Genomic DNA, 27204 nt, shown 5'->3' with positions numbered 1-27204 from the left:
CCACTCACTGGGAATCGAGGAACTTAAACGTAACAAGAAAAGTGACTTGTTCCTCTGTTGTCCCTCTTAGACATAAGACAAGGACCAAGTGTGGCCATCTTGTCATCCCCACAACCCTCATGCACTGAAGTTATTGTTTCACTGTTTGGCTTTACATAAGCAGCAGAGAATGAGACATACATGGGATGTATTATCAGTCTAGACAGGAGCTAATCACAGTGCTGTTCCCTACAGCACTGAGATTAGGACTAAAGTACACAAGTTGCTGTTTCAGGTGGGTGACGATATTTCAATCTTTAAATCTTTTTGACATCTTTTTATTTTTACGAAGCCGACGTTGTAGATTACGGTGACTTTTATTGAGTTCATGCGGCTAGTGCTTTTTTAGTCTCATGAACTGAACAAAACTGCAGAGTTTAAGCTTCATGATGTCTAATCCTTTTGAAATGAAGGGTAAATGCACGATTTTGAGAGTGTAGATGACAATCAATTCTCTAAATTCAACAGTCTTAAATGATCCATAGCTATTTTGTGCTGCACTGAAATATATGGGTGGATCAGTAGAGCTGGATGTGAGCTTGGGTTTTGGAAAAGGAGGGTCCTGAGATTGTGTATCAAACGGCATTGGCTTTTTTATGGATGGGAATCTTGTTCTGTAGAAGTAAAAATGTGTAAGTCCAGGCCTATGGTAAGCGACACGTGGTTTGCGCTGCTCTACTCTGGCACAGTGGTGTTAGTAGCTTGTCAGATTGTAGATACATTGACAGAGTCCATTCTTCAATAATGCAGCATTGCAGGTTGAGGTGTAGAGCTGTAGTGTATTATGGTAGGAGAGAAAGCATCTTCAATGTTATTTGGCATAAGGCGACCTTCAGGACTGGTTTGATGTTCATTGGCCGAGCTTTGCTTGAGTCTTAAGGGATTTCAGCGCAGGACTGGTGTGCTTTAGCAGCAATCTCTGGCTGAGTCTATTATATATTTGTTCATTTAATTTTTAATTACTACTTTTGTTAGGTGCTAAAATCCACTAGCTAGTCTCCTCGAATGCAAAAAAGAAATACATATATTAAAGAAAAGAGGTGAAAATTATGAAATAATAATGGGATGAATCCAGGTCTTCCTTGCTCATTGCAAAAGTTATAGTACAATCCCTACCAGCGCATAAAGTGTAAATGGGGAATTTAGCGCCTTTGAGGACAAGGAAGGTATACTTTAGTAGTGACAGCATCTTGTCTTAAGGCTGTGATCATGTAACAATAGGTCCGAATTAATATCTGAGGGAGTAGACCTTGGTGGATGAGATATTCGACTTCATCAGACCTGTTGGCAGCACTGAATAGGTATGTTTTCAAGGCCTTAAGGATTAGCAGGCAGTTTTTAGGTCTCGCCAAACCCAGCGCATGCGCTGGTCTGGCGAGACTTATTGAGAGGGCTTCAAAAAGTGCTACCAGGCCAGCCTAGAGCTACAGTGCATGTGCGCGGGCGCGCGCGCCGCGCTTTACCGCGATTACATTCACTTTTGCGGCCGCTTTGATGTTTGATCGCGATCACTTTCACGGCCGCACGGCCGCTTTGCATAGCCAATAGGTCTCGCTTTTGGGACCTTATAAATATTTAGTTACGCAACTGTTGCATAGCTAAACACTTATAAGGTCCCAAAGGCGAGACCTATTGGCTATGCCAATGCATGTTTTCCTTCCTTTGGTGTTCCATGGGCTTGTGATTTATGCATGAGTTTGTCGGCCTCCTTCATTATCGTAATTAGTCTTGCCAATGGCTCAAAGGCTGCGTATAGCAGGTTATAGACTTCAGTCTGTAAAGACTGGCAACATTTTCAGAGGTAGCCTCTAGTTATGCTGCACTTTCTGAATTAAACACAGATCTTTCTTTTATTGACAAACTAAAGTAGGGTCTTCAATGTGCATGCAATATAGAAATATAGGCCGCAAATGAGCCATGCAGCCAGGTTTTGTGCTCACTGAAGCTTGGTGAGTGTTTGTAGTGATTGGAATTTACATTGCTGCAACAGCAGTTTTTAAGATGACCAGATTTTTCTAACTAAAACTCAGAACATACATAGAAATCGGACTAAACTTTGTCACCTACTACAGATGGTAAGTATCCCAATGACAGCTCCCAAGACTTAGGACTACCTTGACGTAACCTACAAATCTACAACAAAGGGCTACAAAAAGCTAAAGAAAGACGTGTTTCGGAGGTTGTACACCTCGTTTCCTTTCCAAAAAGTTAAAGATATTGTATTGATAACAGTAAAACAAGAGTACAAGTACCATAAAGCAAATCAAGAAAATCTGGACTAGACAAGCTTCAGTTTGTGTTTCTGCAAGGAGGATCTGGAGTTTAGGTACCTTTTTAGTATTTATTTTCAGAGTACCTTTCCTGACTCTGTAAAAAGAATTTTGCAAACCTTTGTGATATAAGGGCATCCCGATCTCATGCTGCAATGAGTCCAGTGCAGCCGCGGCTGCTGCAGGTAAGGGCGGAGGGGCCGGGTGGGGCGTGATTTCAAGAGACAACCACGAGGGAAAATTTATTATTTATTTCATTTTCCCTCTTGGTTGTCTCTCGAACCCCCCATGGCCCCACCGCTCTTACCTGCAGCGGCCACAGCTGGTCCAGTGGCAGCTTGGTTACCCACCCCTCATTCAACCTGCTGTGCTGCATAAATGACGCCGCACAGCTGGCCACTATTAGAAGCATAGAAGTTTTTTCCCTAGTGTGAGGAGAGAGCCAGTAAAAGAGTAAGAATGTGCCACACTGTAATGTATGTACTCACCTGACCCTCTGTAAATAATCAAAACATGTCTTTGCTTAAAAGTGTTGGGACTTCAGGACATTCTTGAAAAACTGGGACTATCCAAGGAAATTCAGAACATCTGGTCACCGTAGCCATTTTTCAAGAAAGATAGTGTAGACATCCTCAAATTTGTCAATGCATAGGTTGTCCAGGGAGCAGTGACCAGCATTGTGGTTGCATAAAAAGCTTTAGGGCCTTATTCTGACTTTGGCGGTGCAGGAGCAGGACCTATGAAATAGTCACCGCAATGGGAACATCAAAAGCAGTCCATGCAGTGCCAGTACTGGTGTGCATGCATACAGGGGGCACATGGCGTACCCCCTTGCGTGCTTCCACATGGCGTGAGGCACCAGGGGGCCCCCCTTTGTTTCTTCACTACCACACTTTTCATGGCGGTCGCACCACAAGGAAAAGTCTGGCAGTGAGGAAACTCGTAATATGCTTCCAGAGGCCGCAGCGGCCTCGCCAAACATTTTGTCGCCTCAGGACCGCCACACAACGGCCAGTGAATGGCGGTTCCCTGGTGGTTGCGGTGGTCCCAGGACGGCACGACCGCCCTAGTCGTAATAGGGCGGTCGGGAGACCGCCACTGTGTGTCCGGTTGTCTGTGGACCGCCAGGCTCATAATAAAGCCCTTAGTCTTTCTGTCAAGTACCAACTGAAGTTAATGAAATTCCTGTGATTTGCCTGCAGTTTGCCAATGGTTACCTCTGTACCTTGTTCACTCATTTTATTTCCTTTCCTACAGAGAACAAGTCATCAGTTGAAGAACAGCAGGAGCTGGCCCTTTTGAATCGAGCTTTAGAGAAAGCTATGCGTATCCGAAATACTCTCACGCCACCGATACCTGACATTCCAGGGAAACCTGAAGAGGACTCAGACAAAAAACTAACTGCTGGTACCAACCCTGTCAGGTGCCCAGCTTCAGTCCTAAAAGAGAAGACACCAAGACCTACTTCAGCGACACTCCCCACAAAACCTAATCCCACCAGGAAGCCCCAAGGATATGTGTTGCACGCACCATACAGGACTAACCCTGAAAAAAGGCGAAGCCGAGGGGGATCTGTAGCTGCTGCGCAGGTTGCTCGAAGTACCAAGGAGTCCGGGAGGGTTCACACAAGAGAAGCTTCTCAGCCAAAAGGCCCACGGTCCGCTTCAACAAGTGGGCCTAACCAACAGCAAGGTGAAGCGGCAGGTTCACACGCTCCGAAAACATCAACCAAGGGTGGAGATGCTGACCGGCTGCATGAAGATTTGGAGGTGGATAATCCTGGGCATACAGATCCAGTCTCAAATGAGAAGAGGATACTGAGTGCTGCCTCTGGAGGAAGCAAAGCACAACGCTTCACGCTCAAAGAATCAGGGTAGGTTTTCTTCTACAAAGACTTGTGTATTACATGGTAAGGATGTTTCCAGCTGGGCGGTGGAAGAGTTAGCACAGTCTTTCATGATAAGTCAGTACCATTAGGATTCACCACAAAGTACTTCTGTGAGAAGAGTGGTCTATTGACCCTACATATCTGGCGGTTGGGCCTCATTATTAGCTTGCGGACATCGCTTTATGTTTTACATTTACAAGTTCAACTTTGTTTTTAAGTTTGACAAGACCACACAGAGGTAGTTGATTACTTAAAATTGACAAACTACTTAATGTTGAAAGCAAGAAGACAATCTAAGGCCATGTTGTGTTCTTTCAGGAAAGCATGTGGTCACATTTTTTACTAACTACGTGCACATACACTGTATAAGGTATCAGCATGCCATGTTAATCATATGTAAACCTAAAATAACAGCATAGGTACATAAATGATTGGAGTAGAAAATCCTTATATTTACAAAACATTTATATAGTACTCCTTATCTTTGAACATCTTCAATTCAGCAGCAAATGGTTGTGTTAATAAAACAGCAGGGCTTGAGACTGCTCCTGTTTTGGAAGCCAGTGCTCCCGTAAAAACACTTTAAATCCAGATTTTTCTTTAAAAAGTCAATGGCCAGTGCTTCTTCCTCCTTTGACGACCAGTCTTTCATTGGCCTGTTCGCAGTGACGGCTCCTCCGCTAAGGCGGAGGAGCGTTGCCCCACTGACTTGAAGCAGTAAAAGAAAGGAAAAAATAAAATGATAATAACGTAATCTTATTATTATTTTATTTTGTCCCCATGATGCTGCAGCTTTGCGTGACGGGTGGCGCTGCAGAGCAGGAGAGGAGTGGTAGCACCCTCCAAAGGGCACAATGACTGTTTTGCTAGCCAAGCAGTCATGCACACTTCCCTGTTCTCCATGCAGGCTGCATTACAGCCTGCATGGAAAACATGCCCAGGCCCCCAGTCCCTGGCTGAGCGCTGAACCAAGGCTCTCAGACGGTAAACATAGTTTACAACGAAGCTGATACAACCCATGCCATTACAACGTGGTCATTACAACGACCGCGTAGTTACATTGCATACCATTACAGCGTAAGTCATACCAACGACTTGCTGTAGGGGGCAGAAGGTGTTGGATTTTTAATCCAACACCTTCCCTACTGTTGCACAGACTGTAGTTGGAATAGTAAATTATACTATTCAAACTTTAGCTCCCCCTACATTGTAAAGTCATTGTAATGACTTGCTTTGTAATGGTATGCGTCATAACAACGCGGGCATTGTAATGACTGTTGTAAACGCATGCGTTGTAACGTGTCCTATTCCTCTTAGACCAATCACAATGCTGCATTGCAGGTGTTGTGATTGGTCAGGGGAGCGAGCCTTGGTGTGATTGGTCAGGGTAGCCTGACTGTCTGCCTCCTGTTTCATTCCCAACGCGAGGAGAGACGACGGAGAGACGCGGCGGTAAGGTACGTTTTTTTCCTTTAAAAAAAAAAAATATCTCTCTACCCCCCTCTGTCTCTCACGCCCCTGCCATCCCTGATCAATGCCGGCCGCTCCTGCCTGTTCGATCTGTTAAGCAATATGTGCAGTAAAACTCTTCATTTAGCTCCGATCTGCTACATTGGTCCTCCAAAGTGCAGCAGCATGTGACGATCTAGCATTATTGCCGGCAGTCGAGGGTTATAATGGATATTAAAAGCCCGGTTCTTAAGTTATGAGCCTTAAAATTCCAGCTAAGGACATGTTAGAAGAGATTATAGAAGTAACGCCTTCTAGAAAGCTGTGCATAGGTTTCTCCCGCTTTTCCACGCGAAAGTGTTGGCGAGGAAAATATTAAAGATGAAGTATCATTTTGATAGGGTTGCTTAACAAACCAAAATATTATTTATTATACTGACGTTTATTTTAAACAGCAAATCACGTTTAACCAGTAAGTGCTAATATTTGTATCACTGACCACCTGTTGTTTCTCCCAAAAATTTTACAGCGCATTGAACCTTAAAAATGTAGTAATGCAGAGGTGGGCTGTAAGACATATTGGCCTCCAGGAAGTGTTATCTTCTCAGGCAGAGCTGGACATGTGACTGACTCTAGCAAGCCCTTTTACTAAAGACAACAGCCTTTTGAGAAATCTCTGAATTTCTCTACAGGGCATTCAAATCATTTAATCTTGTATTTACTTTCCAAAAAAAAAGAGGACTTTGAAGTGTTTAATGTATACCCTTTACTCTGAAAAGGCCAACTTGACAGGACTACCTAAGCATTATGTAGTCAAAATGCGATGGGATAGGTTACAACTATTCATTTCAGTGCTTTGAGGCAATTAAGAGAAAAAGTATTAATAATAAAACAAATAAAAACAATAAAGGTAATAGTTCTGAAACCTATTAAACCTTAAAAACACGCATTTTGTTTTTCTACAAAGATTTGTTTTTAAATTTACACTTAGAGTGAGGGTAGGATGGGAGACTGCAGAAAGTTGAGACTGAAGGGCTTGTTATTGTAGATGTGTGCTGGGAAATTGGATTGAGGTGTGAGTAGAGGTGGTCGAGCCAACAAACTAACAAGGAGCCCAGCCAGTAGTCTGTTCTGGCTTGAAGAGCACGTACTCAAGCCGAGCCTTAAAAATACTGTGTCAATCATGCATCAGAGATCATGATAGGTTGTGGTATGGTGTCTCCAAAATTACAAAAAGTGTATTTTTTTAACACATTGGAGCGTTTCACCTTAGTACATCAGATTATGTATATCTGCATTGAGAAGTATTATTAAAAGTGAGTTTTTTTTACACGTTAACTAAGAAACGTTACTGCCCCGACCTGGTGGCACTGCTATTACTGACCTAAGAGGCAAGTCGGCGGGGGGTCATGTGTGCACTATATGTTAGCTAGATTCCTAATTCAAATAAATACAATTATAGTCTATGAAATCAAACAAAAGATTGATTTTTGTACAGCATACTTCCTCAACTCACGTATTTAAAGGTGCTCTGACATGTGATAATGAACAATTGGTGAAACAATTTATTTGCTTAAGATCACCCAATTTGGTCAAGTAGGGAGTCCAGGATTTTCCAGTTAAACAGTGTGCAATGCAGCCTCTAGATGGAGATCTCGTTCTGACATCAAGGGTCCGATTCCGATCTCGCTCGGACTGGCTCCGAACGCAATCCGGCCATAAAAAGTACGAGCCGTACGCGTGTTTACCGACCGACTCGTACAGCTATACGAGCGAGCAAGTACGATGCGAGCAACGCGAAATTCGCCGACCGATTCGTTTCCGGGTCTGAACCGCTCCGTACGCCTCGACCATAAGCGAATCGTGCCGTGCAATGGATGCGAATTCCGACCGAGCCAGTACGATGCACGCGTCGGACAGCCGGATCGAGCCGAAGTTTCCGGCTCGCAAAACGTCTGGGGAAACTGCCATTGGGGGTCCGCGTCGGACCCCCCCGTCACCCGCAGCCTTACAACTCGGACACAGGGGGAGACCCAAGGGTCTCCCGAACACAGGCATGTACGGTACGGATGGCACCGACGCGTACCCACTGTTGGGGGCGCCCTTGTGCATGACGTACCCATTCAGTCAATGGGAGCCCATCACAGCGTCGTACGACCGGCTCCCATTGACTTCTATGGGAGTCCGACCGAACCGAGTACGGCAGAATGCAGCCGCATCGTACTCGCTCTGTCGGGCTGCAAGAGTCAGGCTCGGTCGGAAAACACTGCGGATCTGGCTCGGTCGAAGAGCTTTCCGACCCAGATCGGAATCGGGCCCCAAATGTTAATACTTAGTCCTTAATTCCTAGAGGATGATGTTAGAGCATGGGTCACAGGCAGAATCCACATTTTATTTTTGGTGGTTTTATATGGTGCCAAACTTGCCCAAGAACATAAGAGCCCCTCTCAACAGGCACAAACTATGCTACATGTCTTTTTTGTAGACACAAGCAGATCTGCCCAGATTACTGAGCCGAGGCCGAGAATCGAAGCTGGTTCCCCATTTTGCATGGTCACCAAGTTTGGCCACTCAGGTAGAGACAGTGGGGCGGTGGGGCCGGGTGAGGGGGGGATTTCGAGGGACGATGCAGAGGGAAAATTAAATAAATCATTTTCCCTCTGCATCGTCCCTTGCAATCCCCCTTCACCCGGCCCCACCGCTGCTACCTGTATAGACTGCAGCTGTATGCCACAGTGCCTCCTGTGAAAGCTTGACTCGTTTTCGGCTTGAAGTTCCAAGAAGTTCTCGAGCTGACCCAGAGCCACGCATCTGGCTCGAGCCTGGCTCGAGCTTTCAGTTGCTCGCCCACCTCGAGATGTGTTAGAATGTCGGACATAGGAACATATTTGGGGTGTACAGGTAGATAGGGCATCAGAGTGAATATGAGAGAGAATATGAATATAGGTTAGCAGTTGAAGGAGGCAAAAGTTGTTATACACTCAAAAGATTGAACTGATTCAAGGACGTGCTGAAGCTGGGTTGTCACTGGTTTAAAGTCTTCGAACTTCCAGTTAGCAAATTGCAAATGAATGCTCCAAAATTGGACATGTATATCCCTTTTTTCATTTGTTTTGTGATAAATACATTTTTGGTTTACTTCTTTGAAATTCTGTACTGTGCAAATTCAAATAAAATAACACTGAATTATTTGGGTTCTCATAAAATGGTTTCTAACATCTATTCAGCAAAACATAAGTGAATAGAAACAGTTCATTCATAGAAAAAAGAGAAACATTACAAGAATGGTTACAAACATTTAATTTACTAAAAACAAATCCTGTTTTTAAAAGACTAAAAACGGTGGTAGCCATGGTGTTCCCATAGCAAGTTAGAAACATAGGGCCTGAAGTAGCAAAAGGTAAGTTACAAACCAGACAGCCGCTGCTCCTCCGATATGGTGGATTAGCTCTCCAGCCCCCCCCCAGATGCCTAACAACGGCAGGAAAGGAAAAATAAAATGATAATAAACATGTTTCATTATCGTTTTATTTTCCCTATCCTGTCGAGTCTTTAGGGGCGGGGCCTTGGAGGAGGACATGTGCAGGAGGAGTGGTAGTGCACTGTGATCAGTGCTCATGGCAGTTTGACTGGCCCTCCCGTCATGTGCGCTGAAGCTCTTTCCGACCCAGCTGTGTTGGTGGGTTGGAGACAGCAGGCACAGGCTCCCAGTCTCTCTGGAAATGCAAACCCTCGGCACTCAGGCCAATCCTGATGCTGCTTTTATGGCATGAGAGCAGCATCAGGATTGGCCGCAGTGGAGTCTGGAAGCCTTTGCCTGCGAGAAGAGGAGAAGAAGGCGCAACGCGGCTGGCTGCTGGTATTTTTAATTTTTTTATTTATATTGTTCCCCCGACTCCTTCCCACCCCTCCCCTCTGCCCTGCCATTCTTCCACAGCACTAGCCGCTCCTGAAACCAGAGCATATTTTCTGTGCAGCAACTGGTTTGTGGGCTGAGCTTCATTTTCTGCAGCGTAGGTTAAACAACTCCATCGCAGCGCAGAATGCCCAATTGGTAATATAATATTTGCAGAATCCTCCCACATTATTGTCGATGCAGGTTTCTGATTGCAAATCCAACCGAACAGGTTATGAATCCAGGGTTGGAGGCTGCGAAGGACAGTAGACCCCCCCTCCCTGCGTACGTCCAAATTCCTATTTGTTTATTTTTGTTTGTAGTGCTCGCTCTTGTGTCTGTAGTCAAAAAGTAAAATGGGCATTCTGTAAAAGGCAGTGTGGGAAACGTATAGCTGTCTCATGGATCGTTTTCTGCACTTCCAATGCTAATAGCCCACATTAATAAAGCGGAAGCTGTCCCTGAATGGATACCCCTCCTTTTGAGTTTGGTTTCCCATTAATGGCTTGCGACCTAACTTGCAATTCCTAACAATTGATCCATTTCAGGGCAATTTAGGATAAGGTTGGGGCACTTTTTCATGGTTTTTCCTCCTGAATCGCAGTGAGTCACAAAATGCTCACTGAAAATCAGGGAACCACTTCTGACTCACAATGTACCCTAAGCGCATTGTGACTCTTCATTTTGAGGTTGCAGAGACAACAATTTTGTGAATCGTAGCCTTTGCAACAGCAAAGTGACTTTGTACGTTGAGGCACAGTTTTTGTAGTAAGTCTGGAATGGGATGTGGAATGGGATCCCCTCCAAATAGTGGAGAAAACGAACACGCAGGAGGAGAAAAATAAGCATAACTGATAAAATGGATCGAGGAGGGTGTTTAGGAAGAGCCCCAGCACAGAAAACTGGGGAAAGGAAGGGAAAAGGAATCTTTACGAAAAAAAAGTAGTGGAAAGAGGGGGTGGCAGGCCCTGAGAGTACCTTGAACAGAATTTTTTTTTAAATCTCCCAGCGGCAGAACATGAGAAAGGTAAAAAGGATCTGTGCAGTTGAGAGAAAACAACAGAGTCTGATTTCAACATTAATTTAATTTATAATGCAAACAAAAGCACATGAAGGGTAATTTTAATAAAAGACAGTCAATTAATAGATTTGTACCAGACGATAAAATGGCATACATTGTAAACAAGCATTAAAAATGCAATAGGTCTCGCCTTTTATTAAGTTAAAGCCATTTGCTTTGCTACACAATACCATTAGCAAAGCAAATGGCTTTAACTTAATCAAAGGCGAGACATATTACATTTTTAATGCTTGTTTTTCCAAGCATTGGCCGCGTGCGCACACAACTCCCGCTTCTCCCCCTCCCCCAACCACATATCGCATCTTGTGACCGCATCAATAAGATGTGGCCTAACGGCTAGAGCGTACGACCTCGAAGCTTGGTAAACAGGTTCGAGTCTCTGCGGCTCAACCTCTTGTGATTCTGGGCAAATCACTTCATCTCCCCACGCCTAACAAAACATGGATGTGCCCGTCTGGAACAGCTGGTGCTCGTGTAAAGCGCCCTGATACCTCCGGGTTGAGTTCGAGCTATATAAACCTACAAGACAAAAAACAATGGTCTGCGGATCTCACACACCCTCACACGTGCACTCACTGTCACAGGCCTCAGAGATGCTCTCGTGCTCGTGGGGGATGCACTCTCCCCCCTCCATAAGTGCCCCTCGCTCCCAGAAGATTCACACACTTCCTGCTGGTTGGCAAAGAGTGAGACACAAGCTCTCACGTGACAAAGTCGGGGTATAGCGCCCACCAAGCGCATCTCGGCTTTAAACAAGCATCGTCATACAAATAGAACACGGTGACAGTACGGGGTTGTTTGCTCTACCCCACGCCCAGTGACACACTCAGGAGTGACACCCTCAGTAATGACACACCCAGTAATGACACACCCGGTGGTGATACATCCATGAGTGATAACCTCAGGAGAGACACACAGGACTGACTAACTTAAGAGTGACACACTCTGGACTGTAAGTACATGGGCCCCTGTCCCTGCAGGCTGGACACATTAAGATGTGGCCTAACGGTTAGAGCGTACAACCTCGAAGCTTGGTAACCAGGTTCGAGTCTCTGCGGCTCAACCTCTTGTGATTCTGGGTAAATCACTTCATCTCCCCCTGCCTAACAAAACATGGATGTGCCCATCTGGAACAGCTGGTGCTCATGTAAAGCGCCATGATACCTCCGGGTCGAGTTCGAGCTATATAAAACTGCAAGACAAAAAACACGGCTCTTCGGAACTTACACGCCCTCACACATGTATTCACTGTCACGTGCCTCAGAGGTACTCTCGTGCTCGTGGGGGATGCACTCTCTCCCCTCCATAAGTGCCTCTCTCTCCCACAAGATTCATGCACTTTCTGCTGGTTGGCGAAGAGTGAGACACAAGCTCTCATGTGACAAGGTTGGAGTATAGCGCCCACCAAGCGCCTCTCGGGTTTAAACAAGCATCGGCATACAAATAGAACATGGTGACCAGTACGGGGTTGTTTGCCCTCCCCCACGCCCCAGTGACACACTTAGGAGTAACACCCTCAGTAATGACACACCCAGTAGTGACACATCCAGGAGTGATAACCTCAGGAGAGACACACAGGACTGACAAACTTAAGAGTGACATGCCCAGGAGTGACACACTCTGGAGTGAAAGTACATGGGCCCCTGTCCCTGCAGGCTGGACTCATTAAGATGTGGCCTAACAGTTAGACCATATGACCTCGAAGCTGGGTTACCAGGTTCGAGTCTCTGCGGCTCAACCTCTTGTGATTCTGGGCAAATCACTTCATCTCCCCACACCTAACAAAACATGGATGTGCCTGTCTGCAACAGCTGGTGCTCGTGTATAGCGCCATGATACCTCTGGGTTGAGTTCGAGCTATATAAAATTGCAAGACAAAACACACGGCTCTGCGGATCTCACACGTGCACTCACTGTCACGTGCCTCAGAGGTACTCTCGTGCTCATGGGGGATACACTCTCTCCCCTCATAAGTGCCCCTCACTCCCAGAAGATTCACGCACTTCCTGCTGGTTGGCGAAGAGTGAGACACAAGCTCTCACGTGACAATGTCGGGGTATAGCGCCCACGGTTGTTAAAGTCACCAGAGAAGCCAGAGACACTTTTCTCTTTTAGAGCCGTCCCAGTTGGACTGGCTCGCCTGACTTCCTTTTGTGCTAAAAGGTTTCTTATCTTTATGGGGCCATGTGTTTGGCCCCATAAAGATAACAAACCTTTTATGCCAGCAGTAAGTCGGGGCAGCCAGTCCAACTGGGACGGCTCTAAAAGAAAAAAGTGTACATCACTGGAAGCTCTTTTTCAATGGCTGGCCACCATTTACCATAAACGGTGACGCCAGCCAATGGAAAAGAGGGGCAGGGCTTAAACCCTGCTAGTGAAAGCTACCCTAAATCATTCAATCTCGCCAGCGAGACTGCGCATGTCTGCGCAGCCTACGCCAGGCGAGACCTAAAAATTAGATTAAGTAGTTCTCGGAAATCTTATTCTTTACAAACCTGAAATCACTGAATTTGTGCAATCAATTTTAGACTTTTGAGCTATTGAATACTGGGATAAAATGTCCGTCTGAAGCCCTGAACGTTTACAAGGTTGAGATCGAATTTTTTCATAGACCCCACTCCCAGAGTCAACAATTTCTTGAGTAGATCTCAATGCTAAATCACATCTTTCCAAATTATTACACTTTTGTTTGTTCTCAGTTATCGAAATTGCACAAAGAAACGTTAAGTTCATGGATAATTAAACTATGTGTCTTGGTGATATGCGTACAACAGCAAGACTTCTCGATGAGTTGAACACTCAGTACTGACTTCTCCATAATCCCCAAGTCACATGTATGAAGTCTGCCAAGACTATCTTGGCCCTCCTTCCCTCCTTCTGAGGTTGGCAGATTTAGTAAAAGTAAAATTTGTGTGATAATGTCACCCATAATTTCGAGAATCTAAAGATAGAAATATGAATCTTTATGTAATAAATAAGATATGATTAGTGTTAATAAAATTAAGTTGTTGTATTTCAAGGGGTGTATTTATGAGTTAAAATAACTTTGTTTGCGCAGTAAGACAGGGCGGACTGGGATTCACGTTTTCCATCGATCGAATTGTACTACGGAATGCACGTCACACTGCAGATGTTAATGTGTACGAGCACTTGATTCTCAATGTACGATCATGTCAATGTAACGCTGACTGTGGTTGAATAAAAAGATGTTTAAAAAAAAAAATAACTTTGTTTGCAACTTAAAATCCAATCTTTAACTATGGCTTCTTATTACATACTGCAACCCCGACTTGGATCGTTGCAGTTCCTTCATGGAATGTTTGATTTTCTTTTGTATTCTTCCAGTTATTGAAAGCATACCTTGGTAACTGTTAATGCATTTTACATTTATTTGTGCTGTTCATAATGGCACCAATAAAATGATATGCATATTTTTCATTAACTAGATAGTGAGTACCCTTGTAAGCATACAGGAGACAGGAAGAGAGAGATTAACCTTAAACTACCCACTGTAAAAGGATCTATGCCATATTTAAACATCTACTAAGAAATGGCCCTTCAAAAATGACTGTGGTTTTGTGGCAGCTCAGGAGTAGAGATGGAGAAATGTAATGTAACAGAATAATCCTTAACAAAGGATCTCAACTGCAAATCTGCCCATCAAATACATGTAGGCTGTAGCTAAATGTCAATAATTATTCATACAGTTAGGTTTTCCTAAGAGTCTTCCTGATTTTTCTGTCTTAACATTGATTTGGTTAAATCAGAACAACTTTCCTTGATATTTAATCTGCATCTTTACCAGTGGCCTGCACTTTCAAGAAGGCTAGGGTGCTCTCAATGCTTCGGGCCTTCTATAAGGGAATCAAAGAATAAAAAAAAAATTTTTTAACTAACATGACTGGTTGTACATCCAAATATCTTCAAATGTACTATACCTCTCTGCACTAGTCTGATCGCTTTCTCAGAGTAAATTGGGACCCTGGTAGATGTGGGAAAATGAAAGACTCTGTTTTTCTTCTGTGGTCTTAATCCCCTCCCCCGCCCTGACTTCTTTTGCCACCATGCAGATCGGAAACTATGTAGTTGTAACAGTAGTATGCCAGCGTATCCTCCTCATACTGATAACCATATATAATATGGCTTTACATTTCTTCTTCTCTTTATTAGTTGAAAAAATAGAGAACTAATACATTTTACAGTCAGTTGGGTACGTCAACATAAAGAGCCCATCACAATTTTAGTTTGCTTAAAACTTCCAATCATTTGCCACCCTCCAAAGAGATGAGGAGTCAAGCGTGTGAATTTGGGGAGTTTACTCTCAAAATATGACAATTGTGATACAAAACAAATCCCGCAAGAATTGGCAACTTATTGGAGGTAACTAGTAAAGCAGATTGAGTGATATCAGCTAAAGCTCTGGAGAGAACCCCATATTGCTGGTTTGCAATTATCACAATGGGAAGTTTACGTGAAAGAAGCTGCAACTTCAGTCGCGACTCTTCTCGATTGATCTCTAGGACTCTTTGGGAGATCTCTCTTTGCCTTCTAATAACCAAAATTGATGACCTCCTCTCTTTAGGTGCTTAGAGACCAGCAGTCACCTCATGACTAGTTTCTCTTTTGTTCTTGACATTATTTGAATCCTTGATCTACTTCACATCTATTTCACCTCACAGCTTATGACTGTTTGTCCAAGTCTGGTAAATGTTGATGTGTATTGTTCATCTGCTTTGCTCACCATTGACATCCAAAGTGGCCTGGTTAACAAGCAGCAAAACCCATATGTGAATAAATGCACAATATCATCTTGTTGCAATGAAATATTTTAGATATTTCTGTGCTGATAGGAACTTGATAATCCTAAATCTCTCAGATAAGGTTTAGCTATGGTAAATGCTACTTGCTGTGTAAGGTTATGAAGGCCAGTTTTATACATTGGGTCAAAAGGAGCTTCCATAGGTTGAAACAAAACCACGTTGATCTCCCAAGAGAGAGCTGGAGTTGTAACAAGAGGGCATTTTCTCTTCAGATCCTTCAATTAATCATGAATAACATGTTTTCGGATGAAAGGCCTTTGAGTAGGAGATTTACAGTATATTGTGTAAGTGGACAATAAATGCTCTTGTAGGAAGACTAAAGTCCTAAATGATGCAGTTATGGTGTCAAAAAGGTTTTCCTGGCAAAATAGGGGCCCCTGACCTCAAACCATGCTTTGGACGAGGTATGTTTTTATTTTCTTTAGAAAATAATAAGTCCTAATGGAAGTTCGTAACATCTCTTATGATACTTTTAATACTTTTACAGTCACTTGGAAGATGTAAGTGCACTTAACATAACATTCATTGAAAGCCCTCAGGAGCAGAGACCTTTGTTGAGGAATTCGAGGTTGCAATGTAGTATCATTTATGAGCTTTTGGATATGGTTCTGGTCTCAATGAAAACAGGAGATGCTTGTGATTGGTGGATCTGGGTATCACATTTGCTTCACCTTGTTGATGGCTATCAGGGTCATTTTCTTATGTGCTCCTCAGTTCTTCTAGATCGTAGATGATATCAGAGGTATGGTTGGAACGGTGTACAATGATGCCTTATACCAACTGATCTTGAATGTCTTTATTTGTAATTCACAGAATTCTTATTACTCCGTTCTGTCAGCAATGTGTCTATCAAGATTTCATACATCTTTAGTGATGCTGAACCACATCTTGATGCGCTGCAGCTTTAAGTACTTTTCTCCAGTTTCCTAATTTAGGCATCTGCTTACTCTATCTGTGCTCCTGTGAGATTTTGAATTAGTTGGATGATGTTGTGACTCTGCAACTACTAAGAAGGTGGACCCCTGGTAAATGATGAAGGCAGGTAAGGCAGGGGGAAATGAGAACAACCAATAGAAAGAAATACCTGCCAAAATTATTCAAAAAAAGGCCCTATAAAGGGTCCAGGTATTCATAACCACACACCGTAGCAAACCAGGACAAAATTAAAAAAATAATCCAACAATGATGTCTTTTAATCACAATAATAGATCGAATTTACTTTTCTGTATTATCAGCATATAATGTGTCCTCCATGGACACTATTTGCCCTGCACATGGTTCTCTCGTGCCACACACAAAGCACATGTAATACAACATAAATAACCCGGAGAAGAAAATAACTCACTCTTTTTCACAGGGGATGTGCAAATGTTAGCTAGGAAGGGAAGTTAGTCAACCTTACTGGCAAGGACAGAAATAAAAGAAGAATGTACCTATGAACTGCCATCCAAATGTCAACTACTCCATGTTGCCAAAAAGCCTGCAATGACAGGCCAGTAGCCACCCACTGCTATTGGTGCCAACCACTGCAGGTTACCCAACAGCCTGCTATGAAGAGCCAGTACCCACCCACTGCTATGGGTGGCGAACACTTTGAGAGCACCTCCTAACCAGAAGGGTAGCGACAGCAGACCATGCATCATCTCCAGTGGACATGTAGACTTCTGAACGGGGAAAAAAATAAGAAGGATCAACAAAAGACAAACAGGGCGAGATGGTACAGCTTTCATAGGACTGCTAAGAGTTCGTCTCCACAATGACACAATGTGAAATCATTGGCTACTTAAACAAAACCAGGTTGTTTTAGGTACACACCGAAGGCAGAATAAAATCTCCATTACTTTTCAGGGCAGAGTCACAACATCCAATAGAAAGAAATACCTACCAAAATTATTTAAAAAAAGACCCTATAAAGGGTCCGGGTATTCATAACCACACACCGTAGCAAACCAGGACAAAATTTAAAAAATAATCCAACAATGATGTTGTTTAATCACAGTAATAGATCGAATTTATTTTTCTGTATTATCAGCATCATATAGATATATCTATTATAAAACAACATTTCAAGATTCACATTAATATAATGACTCAGTCCCACACACCTCATTCAGAAACCACAATCATACTATCACACATTCCACAATGACATCATCCTATATACAACAACACACAAGTTTGGTTCATATAAATAAAAGAACATCAGGATCATAGAGCTGCCATATAATGGTTGAATAACAAGTTGACAGTTAACATCCAAAGAATATGGGTAGTAAAGTTTCGACTACCCAGCAGCCTAAAAAACGCCAACGCGGGTTTCGGTGTCAAGCCCCAGCCGGGGCTACACCTTAATCAGGGCGAGGATGGACTGGTGGTGTGGGACAAACACACCTATAATTAAAAAGAGGTATATACAATTTCAGAATATATAATGATATATAGAAACAACAATGCAATACTCAAAAAAAAAATGTATAGCATTTTTTTATTCTAATTTTATATATATTGTTTGTCACTTCATATCTGCCACGGTGGGGGTACTCAATTATATGATAGACATAACAACTTAAAATTGGAATAAAAGTGCGTGGCCAAAATAAGATAAGAAAAAAAGGAAAAGATGAAAGAAAGAAAAAATAATGAAATAAACTCAGAGCATAAACGTGCATGAACCATAGATGGTGCATAGTCCTCAAAGCCATATGATTGTCAGAGAAACATAAATCAACAAAAAGATAAGCGAAATAAGGAAACGACACCCAATTAGAGTGTTAGAAACATAGGGGAAATACATGTTGCACCTTATAACCCATCAATAAGTGATATACCAAAAGTGATTCTTTTAAATGGTGCCAATGGGTACCTGAACGTCGGATTCTTTTAAAGGAGATCGGGGAAACAGCTTTTCCACAGCCTATTTAATGGGCTCCAGGAAAGGTAGACAACCTATGATATGTATCTGAGATGAAAATCAAAGAATAAGGTTATTGAGAAAAAAGAAGAATAGTCACAAGTTAAGGACCTAGTTATATATGGGATTTGCACATATAAACAAGGCGTAGAACCACCTACCTATCAGAGCCAAATATGGTCCTGACCCAGAATAGGGGATAGTAGGGGTCCAGGATGCGGAGGGAAAAGTAAGGACTATCACGTCGAGCAATAGCGGTCGACGATGGGAGCTTGATGCCAATCTTCCGAAATGAGCAAAATGGATACCTAGATGATTCCAAGGAAAATGCAAGTTCATCAGAAAATAAGCGAAGACTGAATTAACAAGGTGATGAGAGCAGGGACAATCAATTAATTAAGCACCTCCTGTCTAATCAAGGAAAAGCAATACGTGCTAAAGACCGCTGATGTAAGGGGGTAAAGCATCCTAATCAAGGGTAGTTTTCTGATAAGTAGAGACGGACAGAAAATATTTTTAAAGGGGGCATCTGCCCCATAATGATATTCCAAACGAAAAGCTATAGGGGTGGAGCAAGCAATAATTTAAAAGTCGCTGCGAGAGGAAAGTTGGCCAGTACATAGAAGACCACGGTTCGCCTAACTATGGGGCTATAATCGAGAGAACCCTTCCCGAGAGACGTACTACAGTAACGAAGACTCGAGTAGAGACATAACGCGGCAAACTCAGGGGGGAGAGCGAGCCAAGCAGGGATAAAAGAGTAATATCCCTCGCGTGTCCAGGGCATCTTACCTCGATTTTAGACGAGCTTCCGTACAGCAAGAGATTTGTCTCTGCAACTTAACGCGGGATCGCCATCCTCAAGTAACGGGTAATCGACAGGAGGACGAGACGGCGTTATCAGCCATTTCCGGATACCGGCCAACCATGAGAGGCAGGGGATCGTCAGAGGATAGAGGTAGAAAGCGGACTGCGGGAAATACTCGGGAAAGGCATAGTGGCCATCTTACAGTAGTAAAACCAACTAGATTCAATATAAGGGACAAAGACCCTATCAATAAGACCGATATCTTGAGCGGAAGAACACAGAAAAAAAGGATGGGAAAGGGTCATGACAAAACAGGAGATTTCAAATGTCCAGACCACATCAAAACTAAAAAATATATGTTAATGTAGTACCTGGGAATAACAAAGAGACTTGTTGAAAAACACATGAAATATATATCCCACAGATACGGCAAGGGTAGAATTCCAAGGGGAAAGATTTCATAAAACAGGAAGCGACTAAAAATCCAATAAGTATCCTGTAGAGCCCACCATGGAAGGTAAGGAGAACAAAGGGGCTACAGAAGTTAATGTCACCTAGGCCAAGGGGCAAAATGAATTAGGATCTAGGTTGGCCTTATATGATCCTCGTATGCCAATCTTACAGAGTAGCGAGAACAATAGCACTATAGATTATATTATCGCATTCTCCCAGGGGCAGTGTCATTAAGGCCCTTGCTAACCGCATTGAGGAGGTAGATCCAGAACAGCTCTCTTTTTTTGCGGATCAAAGTAGGGTCTCTTCCAGGATTAGCACAAACTTTTTCCAGAATCGACCACTTAAGGTCTTTTTCAGAGTGATTGTTCTCAAGCCAATGGGAAACTAGGGGGGCAGACAGTTTCTTGGTCCGAATATTGGACTTGTGTTCCCCAATTCTGGTCCTGCACTCGCGTCCAGTCTCCCCAACATATACAAGACGGCAGGGACATATGATGACATACACAATGTTGGAGGTACGACAGTTTGTCATCCTTTGAAGCTTGACCGAGCGCCCGGGGGTATTGATGATATCACCCACAAGGGCATTGGGGCAAGCCGGGCAACTGCCACAACGATGGTTGCCTAGAATGGGTCCAATGCCAAGTATGGCTTTTTGGTGTAGGGCTGGCAGTTCCTGCATCTTCCTTTTCACTAGATAGTTTTTAAGATTCTTGTTTCTCTTAAACGCAAAAATCGGTTTGGGAAGTATGTCCTCTCCATTGCCCATGTTTAGAAGATACCAACATGAATTGATAGTTTGTCTCAATTTATGATCAATATTGGGATGTCTGGTCACACATACCAATTTATCCATCAATTTATTTTCCTTGGGTAGAAACATAGCATCATGATTGAAGTATGTCGCCCTTTTAAATGATTCTTTAATCAATTTGTGGGGATAACCTCCGTGAATGAATTTCTCTTTGAGGATATCAGCTTGCTTGAGAAAATCCTTGATGTCTGAACAGTTTCTTCGTATACGAAGAAACTGGCTGAAAGGGATACTGTCCCTTTGACAGCGAGGGTGATAGCTACCATACTGCAATAGCGTGTTTCTAGCAGTAGGTTTGGTAAATAAAGATACAAAGAGTTCATTTTGATTGTGCTCAATCCAGACATCAAGGAACTCCAATTTGAGATTGCTGGAGTGGGCCGTAAACTTGAGATCGATGTCAGCAGCATTAATTCATAGAATAAAATCATCTAATGAGACATGGTCCCCTTTCCATACAGCAGAATTGACCGTTTTTTCGCGTGTCAGAAGCCATCTGTCATGTTTTCATGGGCGCCAGAGTCACGGTTGGCGACAAGATTTCGAAACGCTGGCAAAACGCTACATTGGTGGCCTTGGATCCTGGAAACGTGCTTGCTGACTTCTGGGAGCCAGAAAAACCACTTGAAAATCCCAAAGTCAGCTTGACGCCTCCCGGGGTCAGAGGTCAAATCAAGCTTGTGGTGAGGGGTCAGTAGGCCATTTCCCGCACCCGAGGACAGCAGAACTGACCATTTTTTTGCGTGTCAGAAGCTATCTGTCATGGGTTCATGGGCGCAAGATTCACAGTTGGCGACAAGATTTTGAAACGCTGGCATAACGCTACATTGGTGGCCTTGGAGCCTGGAAACGTGCTTGCTGACTTCTGGGAGCCAGAAAAACCACTTGAAAATCCCAAAGTCACCTTGACGCCTCCCGGGGTCAAAGGTCAAATCAAGTTTGTATAGAGGGGTAGTCCATTTCTCGCACCCGAGGACAGCAGAACTGACTGTTTTTTCGCGTGTCAGAAGCTATATGTCACGGTTTTATGGGCGCCAGAGTCACGGTTGGTGTCAAGATTTCGAAACACTGGCAAAACGCTACATTGGTGGCCTTGGAGCCTGGAAACGTGCTGAATGACTTCTGGGAGCCAGAAAAAGCACCTGAAAATCCAAAAGTCAGCTTGACGCCTCCCGGGGTCAAAGGTCAAACAAGCTTGTGGTGAGGGCTCAGTAGTCCATTTCCCGCACACGAGGACAGCAGAACTGACCGTTATTTCGCGTGTCAGAAGCTATCTGTCACGGTTTCATGGACGCCAGAGTCACGGTTGGTGAGAAGATTTCAAAACGCTGGCAAAGGCTGCGTTGGCGGCCTTGGAGCCTGGAAAAGTGCTGACTGAATTCAGGGAGCCAGAAAAACCACTTGAATATGCCAAAGTCAGCTTGACGCCTCCCGGGGTCAAAGGTCAAATCAACCTTGTATTGAGGGGTCAGTAGTCCACTTCCCGCACCCGAGGACAGCAGAACTGACCGTTTTTTCGCGTGTCAGAAGCTATCTGTCACGGTTTTATGGGCGCCAGAGTCACGGTTGGTGACAAGATTTCGAAACACTGGCAAAACGCTACATTGATAGCCTTGGAGCCTGGAAACGTGCTGACTGACTTCTGGGAGCCAGAAAAAGCATCTGAAAATCCAAAAGTCAGCTTGACGCCTCCCGGGGTGAAAGGTCAAATAAGCTTGTGGTGTAGGCTCAGTAGTCCATTTCCCGCACACGAGGACAGCAGAACTGACCATTTTTTCGCGTGTCAGAAGCTATCTGTCACGGTTTCATGGACGCCAGAGTCACGGTTGGTGAGAAGATTTCAAAACGTTGGCAAAGGCTGCGTTGGCGGCCTTGGAGCCTGGACAAGTGCTGACTGAATTCAGGGAGCCAGAAAAACCACTTGAAGATGCCAAAGTCAGCTTGACGCCTCCCGGGGTCAAAGGTCAAATCAACCTTGTATTGAGAGGTCAGTAGTCCATTTCTCGCAGCCGTGGATTGCAGAATTGACTGTTTTTTCGCGTGTCAGAAGCCATCTGTCATGTTTTCATGGGCGCCAGAGTCACGGTTGGCGACAAGATTTCAAAACGCTGGCAAAGGCTACATTGGCGGCCTTGGAGCCTGGAAATGTGATGACTGACTTCAGGGAGCCAGAAAAACCACTTAAAAATGCCAAAGTCAGCTTGACGCCTCCCGGGGTCAAAGGTCAAATCAAGCTTGTGGTGAGGGGTCAGTAGTCCATTTCCCGCACCCGAGGACAGCAAAAGTGACCGTTTTTTCACGTGTCAGAAGCCATCTGTCATGGTTTGCATGTTCTGCTGCTGAACCTGCCTTGAAACAACGTATTCTGTCTATGGTGGAGGACGCAGGCGATATGGGGTATATATGTCCCAAGGAAGCGGAATTTTTGACTCCCAGTCATACCCGCATGCCCATCATCTATGGGTTCCCTAAGACCCACAAAAATGTCCTTGATCCTCCCCTTAGGCCCATTGTATCTATGATTGGATCAGCCACAGAACCCCTCTCCAAATATATTGACCGCTTTTTACAACCCTTGGTCAATAAATTGGAGTCCTTTGTTAAGGATACTGGCCATTTTATTTCCAAAATCGAGGGAACCTCCTACCATGCTGATAGGTAACACTTGGTAACTCTGTACCTTGAGTCCCTATATGCCAGTATCCCTCAGGAAGGAGCACTAATGGTATTGCAAGAGATCCTGTTTGCTGAACCCGGAATTAGCAACGTCCCTTTTATCATCCAATGTCGCAAGGCAGTGCTCAGTGAGAATTACTTTGAATTCAATCATTGCTACTTCCAACAAATACAAGGAGTCAGCATGGGGGCTTCATGTGCCCCTTGCATAGCCTGTCTTTATATGGGACACTTTGAGCAAAAAAACATATACAATGAGATGGCCCCCTTTCATGAGAATCTTCGAGCTTGGGCCCGATTTATTGATGAAATCTTCTTCATATGGAAGGGGGACCATGTCTCATTAGATGATTTTATTCTATGGATGAATGCTGCTGACATCAATCTCAAGTTTACGGCCCACTCCAGCAATCTCAAATTGGAGTTCCTTGATGTCTGGATTGAGCACAATCAAAATGAACTCTAGGTATCTTTATTTACCAAACCTACTGCTAGAAACACACTATTGCAGTATGGTCGCTATCACCCTCGCTGTCAAAGGCGCTGTATCCCTTTCAGCCAGTTTCTTCATATATGAAGAAACTGTTCAGACATCAAGGATTTTCTCAAGCAAGCTGATATCCTCAAAGAGAAATTCATTCACCAAGGTTATCCCCACAAATTGATTAAAGAATCATTTAAAAGGGCGAGATACTGCAATCGTGATGCTATGTTTCTACTCAAGGAAAATAAATTGATGGATAAATTGGTATGTGTGACCAGACATTCCAATATTGATCATAAATTGAGACAAACTATCAATTCATGTTGGTATCTTCTAAACATGGGCAATGGAGAGGACATACTTCCCAAACCGATTTTTGCGTTTAAGAGAAACAAGAATCTTAAAAACTATCTAGTGAAAGGGAAGATGCAGGAACTGCCAGCCCTACACCAAAAAGCCATACTTGGCATTGGACCCATTCTAGGCAACCATCGTTGTGGCAGTTGCCAGGCTTGCCCCAGTGCCCTTGTGGGTGATATCATCAATACCCCTGAGCGCTCGGTCAAGCTTCAAAGGATGACGAACTGTCGTACCTCCAACATTGTGTATGTCATCATATGTCCCTGCCGTCTTGTATATGTTGGGGAGACTGGACGCGAGTCCAGGACCAGAATTGGGGAACACAAGTCCAATATTCGGACCAAGAAACTGTCTGCCCCCCTAGTTTCCCATTGGCTTGAGAACAATCACTCTGAAAAAGACCTTAAGTGGTCGATTCTGGAAAAAGTTTGTGCTAATCCTGGAAGAGACCCTACTTTGATCCGCAAAAAAAGAGAGCTGTTCTGGATCTACCTCCTCAATGCGGTTAGCAAGGGCCTTAATGACACTGCCCCTGGGAGAATGCGATAATATAATCTATAGTTCTATTGTTCTCGCTACTCTGTAAGATTGGCATACAAGGATCATATAAGGCCAACCTAGATCCTAATTCATTTTGCCCCTTGGCCTAGGTGACATTAACTTCTGTAGCCTCTTTGTTCTCCTTACCTTCCATGGTGGGCTCTACTGGATATTTATTGGATTTTTAGTCGCTTCCTGTTATATGAAATCTTTCCCCTTGGAATCCTACCCTTGCCATATCTGTGGGATATATATTTCATGTGTTTTTCAACAAGTCTCTTTGTTATTCCCAGGTACTACATTGACATATATTTTTTAGTTTTAAAGTGGTCTGGACATTTGAAATCTCCTGTTTTGTCATGACCCTTTCTCATCCTTTTTTTCTGTGTTCTTCCATTCAAGACATCGGTCTTATTGATAGGATCTTTGTCCCTTATATTGAATCTAGTTGCTTTTACTACTGTAAGATGGCCACTATGCCTTTCCCGAGTGTTTTTCACGCAGTCCGCTTTCTACCTCTATCCTCTGACCATCCCCTGCCTCTCGTTGGTTGGCCGGTATCCGGAAATGGCTGATAACGCCATCTCGTCCTCCTGTAGATTACCCGTTACTTGAGGATGGCGATCCCGCGTTAAGTTGCAGAGACAAATCCCTTGTTGCACGGAAGCTCGTCTAAAATCGAGGTAAGATGCCCTGGACACGCGAGGGATATTACTCTTTTATCCCTGCTTGGCTCGCTCTCCCCCCTGAGTTTGCCGCGTTATGTCTCTACTCGAGTCTTCGTTACTGTAGTACGTCTCTCGGGAAGGGTTCTCTCGATTATCGCCCCATAGTTAAGCGAACCTTGGTCTTCTATGTACTGGCCAACTTTCCTCTTGCTGCGACTTTTAAATTAGTGCTTGCTCCACCCCTATAGCCTTTCGTTTGGAATATCATTATGGGGCAGATGCCCCCTGTAAAAATATTTTCTGTCCGTCTCTACTTATCAGAAAACTACCCTTGATTAGGATGCTTTACCCCCTTACATCAGGGGTCTTTAGCACGTATTGCTTTTCCTTGATTACACAGGAGGTGCTTAATTAATTGATTTGTCCCTGCTCTCCTCACCTTGTTAATTCAGTCTGCGCTTATTTTCTGATGTCCTTGCATTTTCCTTGGAATCATCTAGGTATCCATTTTGCCCATTTCGGAAGATTGGCATCAAGCTCCCATCGTCGACCGCTATTGCTCGACGTGATAGTCCTTACTTTTTCCTCCGCATCCTGGACCCCTACTATCCCCTATTCTGGGTCAGGACCATATTTGGCTCTGATAGGTAGGTGGTTCTACGCCTTGTTTATATGTGCAAATACCACATATAACTAGGTCCTTAACTTGTGACTATTCTTCTTTTTTCTCAATAACCTTATTCTTTGATTTTCATCTCAGATACATATCATTGGTTATCTACCTTTCCTGGAACCCATTAAATAGGCTGTGGAAAAGCTGTTTCCCGGTCTCCTTTAAAAGAATCCGACCTCAGGTACCCATTGGCACCATTTAAAAGAATGCTTTTTGGTATATCACTTATTGATGGGTTATAAGGTGCAACATGTATTTCCCCTATGTTTCTAACACTCTAATTGGGTGTTTTTTCCTTATATCGCTTATCTTTTTGGTGATTTATGTTTCTCTGACAATCATATGGCTTTGAGGACTATGCACCATCTATGGTTCATGCACGTTTATGCTCTGAGTTTATTTCATTAGTTTTTTTTTTCTTTCATCTTTTCCTTTTTTTCTTATCTTATTTTGGTCAAGCACTTTTATTCCAATTTTAAGTTGTTATGTCTATCATATAATTGAGTACCCCCACCGTTGCAGATATGAAGTGACAAACAATATATATATATATATATATATGTATATATATATATAAATAAATTATAATAAAAAATGCTATATTTTTTTTTTTTGAGTATTGCATTGTTGTTTCTATATATCATTATAGATTCTGAAATTGTATATACCTCTTTTTGATTATAGGTGTTTTTGTCCCACACCACCTGTCCATCCGCGCCCTGATGAAGGTGTAGCCCCGGCTGGGGCTTGACACTGAAACGCGCGTTGGCGTTTTTTTAGGCTGCTGGGTAGTCAAAACTTTATTACCCATATTCTGTGGATGTTAACTGTCAACTTGTTATTCAACCATTATATGGCAGCTCTATGATCCTGATGTTCTTTTATTTATATGAACCAAACTTGTGTGTTGTTGTATATAGGATGATGTCATTGTGGAATGTGTGATAGTATGATTGTGGTTTCTGAATGAGGTGTGTGGGACTGAGTCATTATATTAATGTGAATCTTGAAATGTTGTTTTATAATAGATATAACTAAATGATGCTGATAATACAGAAAAATAAATTCGATCTATTATTGTGATTAAACGACATCATTGTTGGATTATTTTTTTAATTTTATCCTGGTTTGCTACGGTGTGTGGTTATGAATACCCGGACCCTTTATAGGGCCTTTTTTAAAATAATTTTGGTAGGTATTTCTTTCTATTGGATGTTGTGACTCTGCCCTGAAAAGTAATGGAGATTTTATTCTGCCTTCGGTGTGTACCTAAAACAACCTGGTTTTGTTTAAGTAGCCAATGATTTCACATTGTGTCATTGTGGAGACGAACTCTTAGCAGTCCTATGAAAGCTGTACCATCTCGCCCTGT

The 27204-nt window shown here is 43.3% G+C and overlaps 1 protein-coding gene across 2 annotated transcripts in view; it reads left to right on the top strand.

The window, feature by feature from the left end:
• TEDC2 (tubulin epsilon and delta complex 2) overlaps positions 1 to 27204 on the top strand; it is a 280792-nt gene that overhangs the window by 130262 nt on the left and 123326 nt on the right. For both annotated transcript variants that reach the window (XM_085632156.1, XM_085632157.1), the window contains one exon: positions 3567 to 4182. In XM_085632156.1, the coding sequence (XP_085488282.1) occupies positions 3567 to 4182 (616 nt within the window). The remainder of the gene's footprint in view (positions 1 to 3566; positions 4183 to 27204) is intronic.

The sequence above is a fragment of the Triturus cristatus genome, chromosome 10 (genome assembly GCF_964204655.1).
Source record: "Triturus cristatus chromosome 10, aTriCri1.1, whole genome shotgun sequence".
Classification (NCBI taxonomy): Eukaryota; Metazoa; Chordata; class Amphibia; order Caudata; family Salamandridae; genus Triturus; species Triturus cristatus.
Note: the sequence above shows the minus strand (reverse complement) of the source record. Positions and strands in the feature narration are given on the sequence as shown.